Below are 20,663 nucleotides of genomic sequence, written 5' to 3'. Positions count from 1 at the left end.
GCAACTGAAAGCAAACCACAGGATAAACAACAAGACAGGAGTAAAAGGCGGCAATGGCACCAGGCAGGCTCCATGTAGGTGTGGCGCATGGGAAGGTGCGTGGCGGAGCTCTGAGGCAGGGCGGCAGGACACGAGGCCGCAGAGCAAGCCACGGGGACGGTTGGCATGGAGGCGCACTGCAGACGGGCAGGCGGAGGGAGGAGGGTCACAGCACACAGAGGCCTGCAGGCAGCGTGGCCAGTGGCTGAGCAGGCAGAGCTGACAGCAGCACACGCAGCGTGGAGCTCGGCCACACCACAGGCAGGAAGGCCACTTCTCTAAGGAGAACCCAAAGGCCCTAGCCGCCTCTCCCATACCCAGCAGCAGGACATGGGCACTAGCGCTTCTTCAGAACTTGGGCAAGTTGGGGCTGGGAAGGTGGCTCAGTGGTAGAGCACTTGCCTTGCATGCTTGAGGCCCTGGGTTCAATTCCTCAGCACCACATAAGCAAAAAGAAAAAAGCTAGAAGTGGCACTGTGGCTCAAGTGATAGAACACTAGCCTTGAGCTGAAGAGCTGAGGGACAGCACCAGGCCCAGAGTTCAGGCCCCACGACCGGACCAAAAAAAAAAAAAAAAGAACTTGGGCAAGTTTAGGAAACTGGGGTCTATGGACTGGGAAGGTGGCTCAGTGGTAGAGTGTTCTTCTAGCATGCATGACGCCCTGGGTTCGATTCCTCAGCACCACACACACAGAAAAAGCCAGAAGTGGTGCTGTGGCTCAAGTGGTAGAGTGCTAGCCTTGAGCAAAAGAAGCTCAGGGACAGCGCCCAGGCCCCGAGTTCAAGCCCCAGGACTGGCAAAAAAAAAAAAAAAAAAAAAAAAAAATGGGGATGTAAGGAAGCTATCAGCCGAAAACGTACCACAACCTACTACGTACGCCTAAAACTTCCACACAAGCAGAACTGAACTGGATTTTAACTACTGATGTCTCGCACAGGCGCGGGCGGGGCGGCTACCTTGAGGGCCTCGAGCTCGCTCTCCATCTGCTTGCAGAAGCTCTCGCTGTGCTCCCGGAGCTTGCGCTCCTTGGCGGCCTCGGCGACGGCGTCCTCGAGCTGCAGCTCCAGCTGCAAAGACACAAGATCTGCCTGGGGTGGACGCAGCACAAGCCCCCTGGCCGCAGCACTCTCCTGAGCCACCCGCCAGGCACAGGGTTCTGGAAAGATCCTGTGGTGATTCACCCCCGCTGAGACACACCCTAGCAGGGCCAGCTGGCCACAACACAAGACAATGGATCCCTGGAGACGGAATTTCAGGAAAGGATACCAATCCGTGAAACCCAAGTATCATCTCAGTGGACGAAGCCGGGCACTGTGCATGCTCAGGAAGGGCTCTGCCACCGAGCCGCAGTCACATGTGGAACACGGGTTCTTTTCTAAAATCAAAGTCAAAACCCCCTCAAGAGAAGAGACAGCAGCCAGTACCCCATGCTACCATAACCCAGCTTCAACCAGTGGCATCCTGCTAAAGGCCAGTCTGCCTTTGTCTATGGAAGCAAAGCCAGGACCTCTCATTTCACCTATAATTCCTAGGATTCTAGTTAGCTATAACTACAAATGTGTACAAGAAGAAAGCAAATAGGTCCTTAGAGCTAAACAACCCAGATCCTGACCTGAAAGACACTGTGCATCCATGCTGGAGTCCATCAAGTGAGTGTGAGCAGAACTTGCACTAGCACTGCTCACACTGTCACTGAGCAGGTCAACACTCAGGGGAGCAGTGCACACTCGGGGGGAAGGGTGCCAGTCTGAGGCGTTGCCGTGACCCACCCCACCCTTACCAGGCCCCACTCGAGAGCCAGCTTCTTCCCTGCACACAAGGGAGCAAGAAAACAAGAAAGAGAACCCAGACTAGATACTGAAATGAACAAAAAAATCAGGAATGCTTTTCCATTCTTATAAATGGATTTCAAGAAAATGGTACTTACATTAACATACTTATTACTGTCCTGAAAAGATATTTTTTACCAGCCTCTTCAGTAAATGGTGCTGGTAAAATTGGTTAACTACTTGTAGAAAACTAAAGCTAGATCCTTATATATCACCCTGCACCAGAATCAACTCCAAATGGATCAAAGACCTTGGAGTCAAAGCAGACACTCTGAAAACATTACAGGATGGAATAGGAGAAACCCTAGGTCTTCTTAGCACAGGTCAAAATTTTCTTAATAGAGACCCAGAAACACAACAAATCAAAGAAAGGTTCGACAAATGGATTGCATGATGTTGCAGAGCTTCTGCATGGCAAAGGACATAGCTAGCAAGATCATAGAAAGCCCACGGATTAGGAGAAGATCTTCACTAGCCATACAATGGACAAGGGTCTTATATAAAATATATCTGGAACTCAAAAAATTAAATCCCCCAACAACAAATCTCCAATAAATGCCCAATAAATAAGTGGGCTAAAGACTTAAAGAGAAACTTCTCTGAAGAGGAAAGAAGGATGGCCAATAGACACATGAAGAAATGCTCAACCTCTCTAGCCATAAGAGAAATGCAAATCAAAACAACATTGAGATACCACCTCACCCCAGTTAGAATGGCTAAAATCAAGAATTCTAACAACAACAGAGGCTGAAGGGGATGTGGACAGAAGGGAACCTTACTGCATTGTTGGTGGGAGTGTAAACTTGTTCAACTACTTTAGAAAGCAGTCTGGAGGCTCCTCAAAAGACTCCACATAGAGCTCCCCTATGACCCAGCAATCTCATTTTTTGGGCATTTACCCAAATGTTCACAAACAAGACCACACTAAAGCTACCAGCACGACTATATTTACTGCAGCCTTATTTACCATAGCTAAGATATGGAACCAACCCAGATGCCCCTCAGTAGATGAATGGATCAAGAAAATGTGGTATATATATACAATGGAATTCTACGTCTCCATCAGAAAGAATGACATTGCCCCATTTGTTAGGAAATGGAAAGACTTGGAAAAATTATATTAAGTGAAGTAAGCCAGGCCCAAAGAAACATAGGTCCCATGATTTCCCTTATTTGCAATAACTAGTATATGTCTGAGTCAAGCAGAAAAGGTCAGATAAGTTGATGTTAGGGAAATGAACCCTAAGGTATGTATTCAAATGTTTTTTTTTCTTTCATGCGATTGTTTCTAACACATTTATAAAATTATTTCTTTGTTGCTTTGTATGTCCCTCCCTCACGGTATAACGCCTGCTTTCACTGTATTTGATATTGTTATAATTTGTGGAGGTGAAGGGAAAAAACAAATTGCTTAAATAAGGATACAGGTGGACCCACTGCAACAATGAGACGTACAAGTCCTTATGTCGAAAACAAACTTTACAACTTTTTTTGGGGGGGGAGGGCTGGGTGGGGGGCTGGGGAGGATGGGATGGGAAGGGGAAACAAAGGAGAAGTCTACAATGCTTGATAAGAAATGTACTCATTATCTTGCCCATGTAATTGTAACCCCTCTGTACAGTATTTTCACAATAAAAAAAGAAAAAAGATATTTTTTACATTTCTATACAGGATAATTATCTACCAAACAAAACCCCTCAATAATTTCCCATAGTATTGAGGAGTGCTGTGCTGAGATTAAAGGCTTCAGAGCATGGGGGGGGGGGGGGGGGAGGGTGCGCAGGCAGTAATGAGAGGAGGAAGGGAGGAAGGACACAATTGAAGAGGGGAGGGGCTGGGAAGGTGGCTCAGTGGTAGAGTGCTTGCCTTGCATGCCTGAGGCCCTGGGTTCGATTCCTCAGCACCACATAAGCAAAATGAAAAAAGCCGGAAGTGGCGCTGTGGCTCAAGCTGTAGAGTGCTGTCCTTGAGCTGAAGAGCTGAGGGACAGCTCCCAGGCCCAGAGTTCAGGCCCCACAACCGGACCCAAAAAAAAAAAAAAAAAAAATTGAAGAGGAAAGCAGGGATTGAATTGGAGGGGCGTGGAGCTTATTAGGCTGGTGCAATACTGCTGAGCCAAGCCTCCAAGTCTGTTTTTCACCGGTTACTTTAGAAATGGGTCTTCTTCAAATGCTGGAGGGGATGTGGAGAACGAGGAACACTATTACACTGCTGGTGGGAATGTACACTCATACAACCACTTTGGAAAGCAGTCTGGAGGGTCCTTAGAAAGCTAAAGATTGACCTCCCTTACGACCCAGTCATACCACTTCTAGGCATCTACCCTGAACAACAGGAACCAATATACAAGGACACGTGCACCTCCATGTTTATTGCAGCACTGTTCACAATAGCTAGGATATGGAAACAACCTAGATGCCCCACCACAGATGAATGGATCCAAAAATTGTGGTATCTATACACAATGGAATATTATGCAGCCATTAGAAATGACAAAATAATGGCATTTGCAGGGAAATGGATGGAGCTAGAAGGAATCATGTTGAGCGAGGTAAGCCAAGAACGAAGAGACAAACAGTACATGGTCTCCCTGATAAGCGGATGATAAATCCAAAATGTTAGGTGATATGACAAAACTAACAGGACTTAAGAAACAAAGAACTCCCACTCATCTGGCTGAACCACTACTAAATATCCCCATGCTGCTGATCACGTGTATGGTATATAACATATGAACACCGTTATATATTACAGACTGTGATAGACAATTTGCTCCAGGAAAGTTAGAATGAACGTGTGACTTTAAATGAGCATCATTATTCCACAATACTGTGAATTTCCGGAAATTAAGTAATCACTTAATCACAATCAAAAAAAAAAAAAAAAAAAAAAAAAGAACCTTGGGGAAGGGAGGGAGGGAGGGGATGGTAGGGGGAAAACAATGGAGGGGGTAACAATGTTCAAGAGGAAGTGTACTCATTACCCCACTCATGTAAGTGTAACCCTCTGTATAGAATCTTTACAATAAAAAAATTAAAAAAAAAAAAAAAAAAAAAAAGAAATGGGTCTTCTTGCTTGCCACCTGAGTGTGAGCCAGGCCTCAGTCTGCCTACTCAGGCTTCTGTCACGGCTGGCATCAGCTGTGTGCCGCCTGGCCCATCCAGGCCCCTTCACGGAGATGGAGTCCCTGTACTTTCCTGACAGCCCCACCCTGCTCTAAACCATGTTCTCCAATCTCAGCCAACCAAACAGGTTGGAGTGATCACAGCCACATTTGAGAAATCTCTCCTCAGCTCCATCAAAAGGAGCTGGAGGTGTGGCAGACCTGCTCATGTGGGGAATCCCATCTCCAGCACTGTGAAGATTAGGAACTACAAAATAAATGCTCGCAGACCAAAATAGCTGGCTTCATATAACACTTAAGATCCACTTAGAAAAATGCAGGCCATACAGCAGGCTTTCCAGGCCTGCCTCTGTCCCCATCTGGAACAGTACCTCTTTCCTGAACTTCTCAGACTTGCGCATGTCCTGCCGCATGGAGTCGATTTTCTGCATGGCCACCTCCATCTCCTCCTCCTTGTCCCGCAGCTGCCGGGTCACCTTCTGCTTCTGGGAGCGGAGCTCCGCCATGCGCTCGTTCAGCTCCGAGAACTCCTGCAGGGCCCGCTTCCGCTGCTGGTGAGCCTCCTTCAGTTCTTTGGTCTGGGATTTCAGTCGTTCTGAAGCTTCCACCAATTGCTGAACAGAAGAAAATTATACAGTTTTTTGTTTGTTTGTTTTTGTGATCGTGGGGCTTGAACTCTGGGCCTGGGCGCTGTCCCTCAGCTCTTCAGCTCAAGGCGAGTGCTCTACCACTTAAGCTACAGCACCACTTCCGGTTTTCTAGTGGTTTATTGGAGATAAGAGTTTCACGGACTTTCCTGCCTGGGCTGGCTTTGAACCAAGATCCTCAGATCTCAGCCTCCTGAGTAGCTAGGATTACAGGCGTGAGCCACCAGTGCCTTGCTAATTATACAAGTTTTAAACCTGCAAAGGTCTAGAAAGCTAGGAGCTATTTCCTACTATAATAAAGAATAACATATTGCCAGGTGCCAATAGCTCACACCTGTAACCCTAGCCACTCAGGAGGCTGAGATCCGAGGATCCATGTTGGAAGCCAGTCGTGACAAGAAAAGTCTGCCATCACCAGCAAAAAAAAAAAACCATTAAAAATGATGGAAATGCTGGCTATAGATTATAACTATGTACCTAAGAAAGAACCTACTGGGAATTGGCAGAGTGCTTGCCTTGCATGCATGAGCCCTGGGTTCGATTCCTTAGTACCATATAAGCAGAAAAAGCCAGAAGAGGCGCTGTGGCTAAAGTGGTAGAGCACTACAGCCATGAGCTGAAGAGCTGAGGGACAGCGCCCAGGCCCAGAGTTCAGGCCCTACAAAAAGAAAGAAAAAAAAGAAAAAGAAAGAAAAAAAAAGAAAGAAGGAAGGAAGGAAGGAAGGAAGGAAGGAAGGAAGGAAGGAAGGAAGGAAGGAGCCTGCCTTCATTTGTTATTTTTGGTGCCAGTCCTGGGGCTTGAACTCAGTGCCTGGGCACTGTACTGGGCTTTTTTGCTCAAGGCTGGCACTCTACCACTTGAGACCACTCTACTTCTGGTTTTTCAATGGTTAAATGGGGATAAGAGTATCACGGACTTTCCTGCCTAAGCTGGCTTTGAACCACGAGCCCCAGAGGTGAGTAGCTAGGATTGCAGGCGTGAGCCACTGGCACCCGACTGACAATCTAGCTTCTTGGAATTAGCCCCTTACTTCACCCCCAGCCACACACACAGCCTGAACACAGTCGGCTGGGACTGCAGGCTGCGCCACAGGTCCATACCAGGAAAGACCGCACTGCGTAGAGACCAGCGGCCCGCCCCCCCCCCCCCCGGGCCTACGTCACCCTCCTGCACAGAGAGGGAGGCACGGACAGGAGGTTCCCAGCCCCCTGGACCGCTCTGAGAGGCCATGCCACACCGACGAAAATCACTGTGGGTGCCAGGACCAGCCGCTGCAGACCGTGAGTTCAACCAGACATAATTTAGGAAGCGTCAGCGCACTGGTGTGAAGCATGGCGCCTGACGCCTGACAAGGCGCCGTGGGAGGGCTGTCCCCACTAGAACACAACCGTTTTTCTTGTTGGTCGTGGGGCTTGAACTCCGGGCCTGGGCGCTGTCCCTCAGCTCTTCAGCTCAAGGCGAGCACTCTACCACTTGAGCTACAGCGCCACTTCCGGTTTTCTGATGGTTCATTGGAGATGAGAGTTTCACGGACTTTCCTGCCTAGGCTGCCTTTGAACCGTAATCCTCTGTGGGCCCCGCCCCCAGCCCCTCGCCACCTTGTGCAGCTCCTCCTTCTCCTGGCGCGCCAGGCGGTGCTGCTTCTCCAGGCCCCTGAGCCGCTGTGTGGAGTCCTCGTGCTCCTGCCGGAGCGCCGCACTGTCCTCCAGCTGCCGCTCCAGCCGGTTCGAATCTGGAAAAAACAAGCCACATTCCTCCATATGGGCTGCAACCTAGCTTGGCTACCCATGGGAAAAGACTTGACAATTATGGGCTGGGAAGGTGGCTCAGTGGTAGAGCGCTTGCCTTGCATGCCTGAGGCCCTGGGTTCGATTCCCCAGCACCACGTAAGCAAAAAGAAAAAAAGCCGGAAGTGGCGCTGTGGCTCAAGTGGTAGAGCGCTCGCCTTGAGTTGAAGAGCTGAGGGACAGTGCCCAGGCCCAGAGTTCAGGCCCCACGACCGGACCCAAAAAAAAAAAAAAGACTTGACAATTCACACTGTCTTTTGATCAGAGGCTTTTCTCCATTCTGGCACTGGCACACGCGTCCACCCGCCAGAGTCCTGTCCACGTCACCAGAGGACACGCATCCACCCACCAGAGTCCTGTCCACATCTCCAGAGGACACGCGTCCACCAGCCGGAGTCCTGCCCACATCACCAGAGGACACGCGTCCACCCGCCAGAGTCCTGCCCACATCACCAGAGGACACACGTCCACCCGCCAGAGTCCTGCTCACATCACCAGAGGACACACGTCCACCTGCCGGAGTCCTGCTCACATCACCAGAGGACACGCGTCCACCTGCCGGAGTCCTGCCCACATCGCCAGAGGACACGTGTCCACCTGCGGGAGTCCCAGCCGCGTCACCAGCCCAGTGCTGCCCTTTCTCAGGTGGACTATGGGGACAGTGGCCACTGACTCGGGTCTTTTTCCCACCAGAGTCGTGGGGCTCCTGGGGACGCAGGAACCACACATGGAGTTGGTGGCAGCACGGCCGTGTGGGGAGGAGGCTAGAGCAGAGGCTTCAGGAAACTGACAGATAACCAGGAGCCGTAGAAAAGGTGGAGAAATGGGGCTGGGCCGCTAGTCACGGCGGCCCTGGCTCCTCATGTAAGAGGCCAGGTTAAAAACTGGGGACCAGTGGCTCACACCTGTCATCCTAACCACTCAGGAGGCTGAGATCTGAGGATCATGGCTCAAAGCCAGCCCAGGCAGGAAAGTCCGTGACACTCTCATCTCCAATAAACTGTCAAATGAAGTCTGAAGTACAGCTGTAGCTCAATTGGTAGAGTGCTACCCTTGAGCAAAAGAAAGCTCAGGAATCCCGCCCAAGCCCCGAGTTCAAGGCCCACGGCTGGGTGCACGCGTGCACTCACACACACACACAGCCAAGTTAACTGTCTGAGCTAGACAGAGGAAAAGGGAGAGAGCGAGGAGAAAGCATGAGGACTGCCAGCGCCAGTTAACTGCGGCATTTCATCAGGAGAAGCAAGCAAGGCGAAGAGCTACGAGTGGATTTCCTGAGCCTTTTCCTCAGCTCTTCCCCTGCAGTACTAGCAGCCCACGTAATGCGGGCGAGGACGCCTCTAATGCCACACTCCAGCCCTTTCTGTGTTGGGACAGGGTGTCTCACTGTTATGTTTGAACCACAAGCCTCCTCTTCATGCTTTCTGCAGAGATAGGATTGCAAGGGCAAGCTACTGCACCCAACCACTAACGGAAATGGGGTTCTACAATCTTTTCCCCTGAAAATGGCTTCACATTTTGGCCTTCCTGAGTAACCAGAGGTACAGATATGAACAACCATGCCTGGCCTTTGGAGACATTAACGGCCAACAGAACACACACCTGCCATTTTATTCTTCAGCCGCTCGATTTCTTCGTTCAGCCTCTTGATTTCCTTGTCCCGGTTTGCACCAACCAGGGCACGTGTGGAGCCATGCAGGGACTGCACGGTCTGGGTGGATTCTAGGGGAGACACAGCGTGAGCGTGGCCAGCCGCAAGTGCCTTCCACACAGCCTGTGGCAGCCTGCCCCGGCCACTCACCCTGCAGCTTGCGGCTCAGCTCCAGCTTCTCTTGCTCCAGCCTCCGGATCCTCCTCTCGTAAGCCTCGACCTGCAGGCTGCTCTCCAGACCCCGCTGCACGTCTTCGTCTTTGGTCAGAGTGTTGGACTGCATCATGCTCTTCAGGGAGCCCCGGTCGGAAAAACAGCTGTAGAGCAGAGCGACAGGCTTGCCATCCACCCCACCAGGGGTGAGAGACAGTTAGCAAAGTGGCAAACAAAATGCCTATGGAAAGCCTGCGCTGTGATGGAGCCTGAACAGACCCCAATTGCGCAGCTGTCATGCGAGGGAAGCTAAGCCTAGGTCTTCACCACTCAGATGGGAAAGCAGAGGGGCCTGCCTGGAGGGCTGCGGGCAGGCTGCACACCGCACGGTCCTGGCAGGTGGTCAGGGCAGTGCAGGTTACCAAGGGCTCTGCCACTCATGGCGGGCTCTGCGGCAACATCTCTGGGCTCATCTTCTTGTCCTGAAGACTGAGCAGCCCTGTGCGGGGCCTGGGCGAGCAGACAAGCTGGCTGCGGCCACACCTGCCCTCTAAGCCACAGGGGATTGTCTGCCTAATTCTCGCCTGGGTGCAGGAGCCCTGTTTCGCAGGGAGAGCTTCGTTCTGGGCTGTGCACAAGCACACAGCTCCGCCACAGAATGTCACCTATCACAGACGCCATCGTACGCCGGCCCTAACTGTGTGTGTGTTTCTTAAGAACAGGAAACCTTCGAGGGACCCCACCCAGCCCTCTTGGTAAGATCTGAGCCTTCAGGCACGCACCAACGCGAGCTCGGGCCGTGCCAGCGGGGGTTGCAGGGCTGGGACAGGCCCGGCCCGGACGTACCTGTCGGTGGTAAAGGTGAAGCCGATGAATGGCAAGTGCAATCCGGAGAAACCTGCGTGAGCGCCAGGAGGTAATACTTCCTGCGTGAGAACACAGACACAAATGACACCTACATCCAAACCAGTGAGCAAGAAGCTCCCACTGTGGGGAGCAGGAGGGCGCGGCCCGGCTGGGCTTCCTGGGGTGTGGGCTGCAGGGGGGCCTCGCCAACACAGCGGGCGCAGCCAGGACAGGGACGCTGTCAGAAAGGGCACTAATGCAGTAACAGTTATGCCAAACTTCTTGTGATTTTCAAGCTTTGCATGTACATTCTTGCTTATGGTTCTTTGGTTTCCTCAAACACTAAATGTGACTTGGTTTGAGGAGAGAAAAACTGAGGTTTCACCAAATGAAAGAAGAAATATCGGGGCTGGGAAGTTGGCTCAGTGGTAAAGCGCATGCCTTGCATGCCAGAGGCCCTGGGTTCGATTCCTCAGCACCACATAAGCAAAAAGAAAAAAGCCGGAAGTGGCACTGTGGCTCAAGTGGTAGAGCGCTAGCCTTGAGCTGAAGAGCTGAGGGACAGCGCCCAGGCCCAGAGTTCAGGCCCCATGACCGGACCCAAAAAAAAAAAAAAAAAAGAACAAATATCTTTACTACTAAATTTCTCATAGTAACATACTACCATGTGCTCGACCCCTCCAACCTCTTAAAATGACCTTGAATGAGCTTGTGGCACGCATATCTCCTTGGTTGCTCAGGTGTCGACAGGGAGAGACTTGCTTAGACCCCACAGAGCAAGAGGACACGCGCCCACGGCCCTCACGAAGGGTCTGCCCAGACCTCAAACAAAATGTTTCTATGCTGCCGGGCGCTGGTGGCTCAAGTGGTAGAGTGCTCACCTTGAGCTGAAGAGCTGAGGGACAGCGCTCAGGCCCAGAGTTCAAGCCCCACCACCGACAAAAAAAAACAAAACAAAACAAAATGTTTCTATGCTGCGTAAATACCTCTGCTGCTTTTTTTTTTCTTTTCAGTTTGGGTTGTCTTCTCTTATTTGATACTGGGGATCGGACCAAGGACACTGCGTTTGGTAGGCAACACTTTACCACTGAGCTACAGCCCAGGCCTTTGGTTCTATTTTTTTTTTTTTTTTTTTAGCGAAAGATTGTCTACCCGGAAATGTTTTTTCAAAACTCATCTACAGGAAGGTGCCTTGGGATGCTGGCCAGCTTCCACTTGCTCAGACAAGTACCTGCCGGAGCACCTAAGGATCACAGGGGTTCACATGACCATGTAGCCGGTCTCAGCTGAGTGGATCTGGTGGCTTCCCACAGGGTGACGGCGGGCACGCAGCCCCGGGGTGGCGTGTTAGCCTGGGCATGTGGCAGGGATAGGGAGGCCTGCTACACCAATGCTGACAAGCCTGGGAGCAGAACTCTGACCTCCCGCCCCCTCCTCCTGCTATATGAAGACAAATGAACATAACCCCTGCGCTCTTGACAGAGACCAAGGCCCTACACCACCCAGGAACGGTGGCGGGTTCCTGACGCATCTACGGACGCCTGCCTTCATTCATCAAGGAGCCATGCCATAGGTGAAGAGAAGCTCTCACAACAAAGCGTGTGATGCTGCATGGAAAGGTATGAAAAAAAAAAAAAAGCTAAAAGCTTTCAGGTAAGTTCCAAAATAAAGCAGCACTGCCAGGTGCTGGAGGCTCACGCCTATCATCCTAGCTACTCAGGAGGCTGAGATCTGAGGATCACGGTTCAAAGCCAGCTCAGGTAGAAAAGTCTGTGAGAATTTTTTTTTTGGTCGATTATGGGGCTTGAACTCAGGGACTGGGTGCTGTCTTTGCTCAGTTGAGCCTCTTTGCTCACTTGAGCCACTGTGCCACTTCTGGTTTTTGAGTGTTTAATTGGAAATAAGACTCATGGGGACTTTTCTACCTGGGCTGGCTTTGAACCAAGAGCCTCAGATCTCAGCCTCCTGAGAAGCTAAGATTACAGGTGTGAGCCACTGGTGCCTGGCTGTGAGACTCATCGCCAATTAACCACCAGAAAACTGGAAGTGGTGCTGCAGCTCAAAATGGTAGAGAGGTGGCCTTGCGCGAAATAGCTCAGAGACAGTACCCATGACCTTAGTTCAAACACCATGACTAACCAAAAAAAAAAAGTCTGGGAGACTCTTATCTCCAATTAACCACCTAAACACCAGAAACAGAGCTATAGCTCCAAGTTGTAGAGAGCTAGCCTTGAGCAAAAAAGCCCAGGAACAGCACTCAGGCGCTGAGTTCAAGCCCCATGACAGATTTGAGGGCCAGAGGTAACACTAAGGACCAAGCTGAAGGCTATTGTAAAAGGTACACTTCCATGGAAAGAATTAATGCTTCGGGGCTGGGAAGGTGGCTCAGTGGTAGAGGGCTTGCCTTGCATGCTTCAGGCCCTGGGTTCGATTCCTCAGTACCACATAAGCAGAAAAAAAAAAGCCGGAAGTGGCGCTGTGGCTCAAGTGGTACAGTGCTAGCCTTGAGCTGAGGAACTGAGGGACAGCGCCCAGGCCCAGAGTTCAGGCCTGACTACTGGACACCCCCCCCCAAAAAAAAAAAAAAAGAATTAATGCTTCAAAAACCAGAACAGGGGGCTGGGAAGGTGGCTCAGTGGTAGAGTGCTTGCCTTGCATGCTTGAGGCCCTGGATTCGATTCCTCAGCCCACATAAGCAAAAAGAAATAAAGCCGGAAGTGGTGCTGCGGCTAAAGTGGTAGAGCGCCAGCCTTGAGCTGAAGAGCTGAGGGACAGCGCCCAGACCCAGAGTTCAAGCCCCACGGCCGACCAAAAAAAAAAAAAAAAAACAGAACAGTTTTGCAACCCAGGGACCTGCTAAGCAGCGCCTGCCCCCGACCCTGCTGGTGCTCAGGCTGTGGTGAGGGCACAGAGGAAAACGTGACACGTACAATGTTTCTCAGCACGTCGTCATCCACATCGAAGTTAGACGTGTCCGAGGGACTGCTCACATCCGGAATGTACGGTGCTTCCAGGTTTCGGATATTTTCCCAATTCAGACCTTCAAAGAAGGCATGTTTTTTGAAGTCCTCTATTCCATTCTGCCCTAGCCGGCGCTCCCTGCTGCAGATCAGTCTCTGAATGAGATCTTTTGCTTCTTCGGAGACGTCTGTGACATGGGAAGGGAACTGAAACCGCTCCTGCATGAAACCAGCAGATAAGAAGATATGCTCAGCTAAGGCTCAAGCCACGAAGTCCTTATGATTCCGTGGTTACTAAATGCAAATCAAAGCCAGTGAAGGAAGGCAGGGAGGGGAGGAAGGAGGGAGGAAATACTTGGTTGTGGAGAAAAACAAAAAGAAAAAAATTAGAAAAGGAAATAATAGACTGAATGGTTCATGCCTGTCATCCTAGCAACTCAGGAGGCCAAGATCTGAGGATCATGGTTCAAAGCCAGCCAGGGAAGGAAAGTCTGAGACTCTTATCTCCAATGCACTATCAAAAACCTGAAGTATAGCTAAGGCTAAAGTGGTAGAACACTGGTCAGAGGTAAGTGCCCCAAGCCTGAGTTCAAGCCCCGGAACTGGCACACGCCATATACCCATGTGCACACGTACAAAGGGGGAATGAGAAAGGCAACCTCAAGGTGAAAAATGGAAAGAGGAAAGAAATGAAGTCAGGAAGGATTCAGGCCCCACTGCCTGAGGCCCCTGGTGCTCCAAGCCTGGGGAGGGACTGAGGAGCACAGCAGGATCCTCGCAGTGACTCCGCACCTCCCGCCCCCCCCCCCCCGGCCCCTCACTGCGCACAGGTCCCTGTCTCCCAGGAGTCGGAGCCTCCGCCAGCCCTGGACGCCACCGCCCAAGGCTCTAATGCGCTTACCCTCTCTGCCCCGCCAGGCCTAACCTCCATTGTGTCTGCCTGACCTGACCTCCCCTCCCGTAGGCCTGGCCGGCTTCTAGAAGAGAGAGCAAGAGGGTGCAGCGGCTTACTTCGTGGTTCATGATCTTCCCGTAGGTCTCCACCAGCGACTCCGCGTAGAAGGGCGTTTCTCCGTAGAGCATCTCGTACACGCACACCCCCAGGGACCACCAGTCGCACTCGGGCCCGTACTTGCCCATGCCGTCCTCCATGGCCTGCAGGATCTCCGGGGAGATGTAGTCGGGGGTGCCCACCGCCACGGACGACTGAACCTGGGAGGGAGGGTCGAAGGCTCTGAGCTCCCAGCGTGAACACCCAGCCGCCGGCCTCAGAAAGAAGCAGGACGCTCAGGACTGGGGACCAGATGACAGAGCTGGGCGCCGCGGGCCCCTCGGGCAAGCCCAGGGCTGGGCAGGCTCAGGCAGGGGGAGCTTGAGTTGGGGATGGCCATGCTGGCCTGGCTTGGGGGCAAGTCTGAGCCAGGCTACTGGGTTCAGCCAGGTGACAGCTGGTGCCCACAGCCCTCGAGAGGAAGTCCAACTGGTGAGAAACTGTGTGCCTCAGGCTCCCCCGCCCCCCGCCCCCCGCAGTGAGGATGGGGTCCTGCTAGGAAGGGAGCCAGCCAAGCCAGCCTTCCCGCCTGCCGCAGCACTGGTAATGACCTAGTGCGGGGGCTGGACACGCGAGGCCTGCACATGACCACGTCCACGCGAGGTCCACACATGACCACGTCCACGCGAGGCCTGCACATGACCACGTCCATGCGAGGTCCACACATGACCACGTCCACGCGAGGTCCACACATGACCACGTCCACGCGATGTCCACACATGACCACGTCCACGCGAGGCCCACACATGACCGCGTCCACGCGAGGTCCACACATGACCGTGTCCACGCGAGGCCCACACATGACCACGTCCACGCGAGGTCCACACATGAACACGTCCACGCGAGGTCCACACATGAACACGTCCACGCGAGGTCCACACATGACCGTGTCCATGCGAGGCCCACACATGACCGTGTCCATGCGAGGCCCACACATGACCGTGTCCATGCGAGGCCCACACATGACCACGTCCACGCGAGGCCCACACATGACCACGTCCACGCGAGGACCGCACATGACCGTGTCCACGCGAGGCCCACACATGACCACGTCCACGCGAGGCCCACACATGACCACGTCCACGCGAGGCCCACATATGACCACGTCCACGCGAGGCCCACATATGACCACGTCCACGCGAGGCCCACATATGACCACGTCCACGCGAGGCCCACACATGACCACATCCACGTGAGGTCCACACGTGACCGTGTCCACGCGAGGCCCACACGTGACCACATCCACGCGAGGTCCACACATGACCACATCCACGCGAGGCCTGCACATGACCACGTCAACGCGAGGTCCACACATGACCACGTCCACGCGAGGTCCACACATGACCGTGTCCACGCGAGGCCCACACATGACCACGTCCACGCGAGGTCCACACATGACCACGTCCACGCGAGGTCCACACATGACCACGTCCACGCGAGGTCCACACATGACCGTGTCCACGCTAGGCCCACACATGACTGTGTCCACGCGAGGTCCACACATGACCACATCCACGCGAGGCCTGCACATGACCACGTCCACGCGAGGCCCGCACATGACCACGTCCACGCGAGGCCCACACATGACCACGTCCACGCGAGGCCCACACATGACCACATCCACGCGAGGTCCACACATGACCACATCCACGCGAGGCCCACACATGACCGTGTCCACGCGAGGCCCGCACATGACCACGTCCACGCGAGGCCTGCACATGACCACGTCCACGCGAGGCCCACACATGACCACATCCACACGAGGCCCACACATGACCACATCCACGCGAGGCCCGCACATGACCACGTCCACGCGAGGCCCACACATGACCACGTCCACGCGAGGCCTGCACATGACCACCTCCACGCGAGGCCCACACATGACCACGTCCACACAAGGCCCACACATGACCACATCCACACGAGGCCTGCACATGACCACGTCCACGCGAGGCCCGCACATGACCACATCCACGCGAGGCCCACACATGACCACGTCCACGCGAGTCCCACACATGACCACGTCCACGCGAGGTCCACACATGACCACGTCCACGCGAGGTCCACACATGACCACGTCCACGCGAGGTCCACACATGATCACGTCCACGCGAGGCCCACACATGACCGTGTCCACGCGAGGCCCACATATGACCACGTCCACGCGAGGCCCACACTTGACCACGTCCACGCGAGGTCCATACATGACCACGTCCACGCGAGGCCCACACATGACTGTGTCCACGCGAGGCACACACATGACCGTGTCCACGCGAGGCACACACATGACCGTGTCCACGCGCGCGCAGCGCGAGGGGCCGGACACACGAGGCCCGCCCATGACCGCGTCCACACATACACAGACACCGTTACACTTCACAAACACTTCCCCAGTAGGAAGTTTCAACTCTTCCCTAAGGGATTCATTTTTCTCAGTCTGCATAATCAATGTGGTTTCCTTATGACGCGTCAAGCAGAACGTTTAACCCCCTCCACCTACCCCGAGACCAACCTCCAACAAAATACCTACAGTTCCATCATCGTTCATCTTCAAGCACGAGCCGAAGTCAGCCAGGCGGATGTGCCCATTCACGTCCAAAAGGACATTGTCGGGCTTAATGTCTCTGTTGGTGAGCAAAGCAGACGTGAGTGAGCGCCGGGGCCGATGCCTTCCTGAGTACTGCTTCAACAAGCTGCGTGATTTGCAATGGCTGTGACTCGCAGGGAGTCTGGCCACCGCACCATGCACCACCACAATCTCAAACTTAATTCTATTTTGCCAGGTGGCAGAGCACAGATGGCAGGAAAAGGGGAGAAGGCGGAGGGACATCTAGAAAAGTCCGCCTCAGGTTGCGTGTCCTGAGGCCTGTGGCTGAGTGTGCTCACGGTGATGCTGATGACAAACCTAGGAAATCACAAGATCCCAAAGCGTGACCACTGCATGGGATGTCTGATCCCCGCACTGACCACCAAGTGGTCTCACCACCAGGAGAGCGCAGGGCGGGGGGGACCCAAGGGTCTGGGGTACCCATGGAGGGGCCTGACATGAAGGAGTTAAGTCCTCATTTTAACACACTGTCTAACAGAGAGCGCGCGCGCAGAAAGACACCAGCACCACAGGCCTGTGGGTGGAAAAGATGTCAGTCTAGAAAGAGTGGCCAACGCCCACACTGGTAGATGGAGCTAGAGAAATCTGGGCAGGGTGGGGCAGTGACTGTGCTTTTGGATAAACTCTGCAGAACATCTGGACTTTTGAAAACCACAAAGTCTAAAGGTGGGTGGGAGGTGTGGCTCAGGTGGTACAGAGCCAGCCAACGAGGGAAAGCAAGTGTCAGATACCAACTCAGTCTTGGACATTAATAAAAAAAAAAGTGAAGCGAGGGGAGGGGTGACACTGTCCAAAAGACACGTGCTCCTTCCCTGACGCACGTCACCGTAATGCCTCTGCACACATCTTTATAACAACAACCTAAAAGGTTTAACTCAAAAAATAAAAATAAAAAAATGAAATTGAGGGGCTGGGAAGGTGGCTCAGTGGTACAGTGCTTGCCTCGCATCCATGAAGCCCTGAGTTTGATTCTGAAGAATCACATAAAGCAGTGCTGTGGCTCAAGTGGTAGAGTGCTAGCCTTGAGCAAAAGAAGCCTAGGGACAGAGCCCAAGCCCTGAGTTCAAGCCTCAGGACTGGCAAAAATAAAAATAAAAGAGAAAGAAAAAGAAAATTAAATTTTAAAAAAAGAGAATAAGATGCAAAGATCATGGTTTGAGGCCAACCTAGGCAAAAAGTTAGACAGCCGCCAATCTCCACAAATAAACCAGGCATGGTGGTGTGCCCTGTGATCCCTGTGATCCCTGCAGGACAGAAAATGAGGAGGACTGTGCTCCAGGACCCGACTGAACACGTCAAGCAAGAAAGAACTAGGGAAGGAACTCGAGTGGCAGAGGGACTCAGGACGAGGTCGAGTTAAAACTTCAATACCACAAAAAATAAATTAAAAAAAAAAAACAATAAAAACAACAAAAAAAAGCAACAAAATCTGTTTTCCCAAAATTACTTTGGTCAAGATAAAAGTAAACCAGCTCCCTCTGCCCCTGCCAAAAACCCAAGGCGAAGAATACTGATGCCTCTGTCTCTAAGGAGAGGGTGGTTTGGGGAATAGCCTCCCTGAAGGGGGGCTAGGGAGGGAGAACAGAGGGGTGGCACCCCACACCCCTGCAGGGAGCCCCCCATTTCCAGTGCAGAGGGAAGCCCCTCTTCCCCCGAGGCGGCTGCTGCGGGTGGAGGGCAGGGAGGTGAGTGCAGGGAGGGGAGGGGGTGCGAAGGGAGGCCCAGGCGGCCTGGGCGGCCTGAGGCCCGCGCCTGGGGACGCGCAGGAGGACACACCTGTGCACGTAGTGGAGCTGGTGGATGGAGTCGATGGCCAGCACCATCTCCCCAATGTAGAACCTCGCCATGTCTTCCGGAAGCTTGTCTTCAAACTTGCTCAGCAGGGTCAGCAAATCGCCACCAACGTAGTAATCCATGACCAGGTACTAGGGTTGAAGGAGAGCAGGCAGACGCGCGCAGCGGAAGCAGCCCACGCTTCCTGTCCCATCTGCCCGCGCCACCCGCTCGCCTCACAGTGCTGTCGCGCTTTTCTTCTTTTTGGGGGTCAGAGGTAAGTGGGGGGGGGGTCTGAGTTCAGGGCCTTGTGCTTACTAGGCAAGCACTCTACCACTTGAGCCATGTCTCCAGCCCTGTTTTCTCTTTTTTGCTTAGTTTTTCAGTCTTGCCTCAGCTCTTCAGCTCAAGGCTAGTGCTGTACCACTTGAGCCACAGCGCCACTTCCAGTTTCCTGAGTGCTTAATTAGAGATAAGAGTTTCACAGACTTTCCTGCCTGGGCTGGCTTTGAACCATGATCCTCAGATCTCAGCCTCCTGAGTAGCTAGGATGACAGGCGTGAGCCCTGACGCCCAGTTCATGTTCCTCCTCTTAAGGCTTCTCAGCATACTGAGATGAAGACTGCACTGCACTAACTTCTTGTTCCAGCTGGCTGGACTGAAGTAGCTGTGATTATAGGCATGAACCACCATACACGTCATGTAGCAACTTAAGTTATTCATGGGGCGGAGAAAGCACTTCAATAAAGAATACATATTTATGGGCTCGGAATGTGGCTCACTGGTAGAGTGCTTGTCTAGCATGCATGAAGCCCTGGGTTCCATTCCTCAGTACCACATACACAAAAAGCTGGAAGTGGCGCTGTGGCTCAAGTGCCAGAGTACTAGCCTTGAGCTAAAGAAGCTCAGGGACAGCACCTTGGCCCTGAGTTCAAGCCCCAGGACTGGCAAAAAAAAAAAAAAAATCAGGAAATACATATTTCATCTGGAAAGGCTAAAAGTGCTGTGGTTGGAGAAAGTCTTCCAAGAGCTACTGAGCAAACACAGGAGCAGGATCCACAGCCCTCATCCCTGGCGCTGAGGCCTCTGGGCCAGCGTCACAGGGTGCTGGTGCTGAGCAAGGCGGCAGGGGCTCTACAGCGGGGCGGCACAGGGAGGGCGACCGGTGAAGTGTAGCCCTGCGTCAAGCACGCGTAGCCCCGCCCACCGGTGTGAGCATCACCTAGAAATCTGAAACGCTGGGTGTGGGGCTCACACTTTAGCAAGAGGTACTTGATACTGGAGAGAATAGGACCATGGTTAAAGGTCAGCTAGGGAAAAAACTTAGCAAGATCCATCTCAAAGATGGAGTTGGGAGCAGTGGCTCCCACCTGTACACTCCTAGGAGGTGTAAGTTGGGCAACTGCAGTTTAGACTAGCCTGGGGAAGGCCCAGAGAGCCCACGCAGGGCTGAGGCGGCAGTGGCTGTGTGTCCTGGTGGGCCTGCTGGGCAGCTGCACTGGCAGGGGAAATGAAGCCTGCCAAGGCCCCAGCCGCCCACACCTAGCCTTTCAGGTTTAGGACACCTGGAGGGTCCCAAGAATGAAGTACCACACAAAGCCACCACTCACAGCCTGAGGCCAGCACCTGCGCCCTGCACTTGTAAGCTATTGTCACGTGTGAGGAGTGTGCACGCGGGCTCAAGCTAAGACACGCGGGCAGCCCAGTGTGCTCAAGGCACTGTGAGAAGCAGGCGCGTGGAGAGGCTGGGGGGCCCGCGTCCTCCAATGGCACCACCCCGTGCTTTGTGATGGAGGTAACATCCTGCCAAGCTGGCTCTGAATGGCAATCCTCAGATCTCAGCCTCCTGAGTAGCCAGGGTTACAGGTGTGAGCCAACAGTGCCTGGCAACTCTTTTTGGTGGCATTATTGGGGTTTGAACCCAGGGCCGCACATTCATGCTTGGCTTTTGTGCTCTCAATGGAGCCACACCTCCACTTCTTTTTCTTTATTCTTCCCTCCCCTCAGGTCTCCTTCCCTTTCTTCCTTACATGAAGTTAAGTTCTGCTGTCTCAATCTCTCAAGTGCTGGGATTATAGACACACACCAAACACCATGCACCACACACCACGCACCCAGCTCTGTTTGTCCCTCTCCCTGGTGGTGATGAAGGCAGGGCAGGCAAGCACCCCAGCACAGAGCCACGGCCCCCTC

General features: G+C 53.1%; 1 protein-coding gene across 1 annotated transcript in view; it reads right to left on the bottom strand.

Moving 5' to 3' along the window:
• The window catches only part of Cdc42bpb (CDC42 binding protein kinase beta), a 90,172-nt gene that overhangs the window by 27,372 nt on the left and 42,137 nt on the right, over positions 1 to 20,663 (bottom strand). The window contains 10 exon segments of the mRNA XM_069997512.1: positions 997 to 1,107; positions 5,365 to 5,607; positions 7,240 to 7,373; positions 9,031 to 9,150; positions 9,230 to 9,396; positions 10,079 to 10,158; positions 13,009 to 13,257; positions 14,050 to 14,250; positions 16,620 to 16,713; positions 18,474 to 18,622. Of these exon segments, the coding sequence (XP_069853613.1) occupies positions 997 to 1,107; positions 5,365 to 5,607; positions 7,240 to 7,373; positions 9,031 to 9,150; positions 9,230 to 9,396; positions 10,079 to 10,158; positions 13,009 to 13,257; positions 14,050 to 14,250; positions 16,620 to 16,713; positions 18,474 to 18,622 (1,548 nt within the window).

The sequence above is a fragment of the Dipodomys merriami genome, unplaced genomic scaffold (genome assembly GCF_024711535.1).
Source record: "Dipodomys merriami isolate MVZ:Mamm:240054 unplaced genomic scaffold, mDipMer1.0.p SCAF_50, whole genome shotgun sequence".
Lineage (NCBI taxonomy): Eukaryota > Metazoa > Chordata > Mammalia > Rodentia > Heteromyidae > Dipodomys > Dipodomys merriami.
The sequence above is the reverse complement of the archived record's forward strand: the minus strand, read 5'-3'. Positions and strand labels throughout refer to the sequence as shown.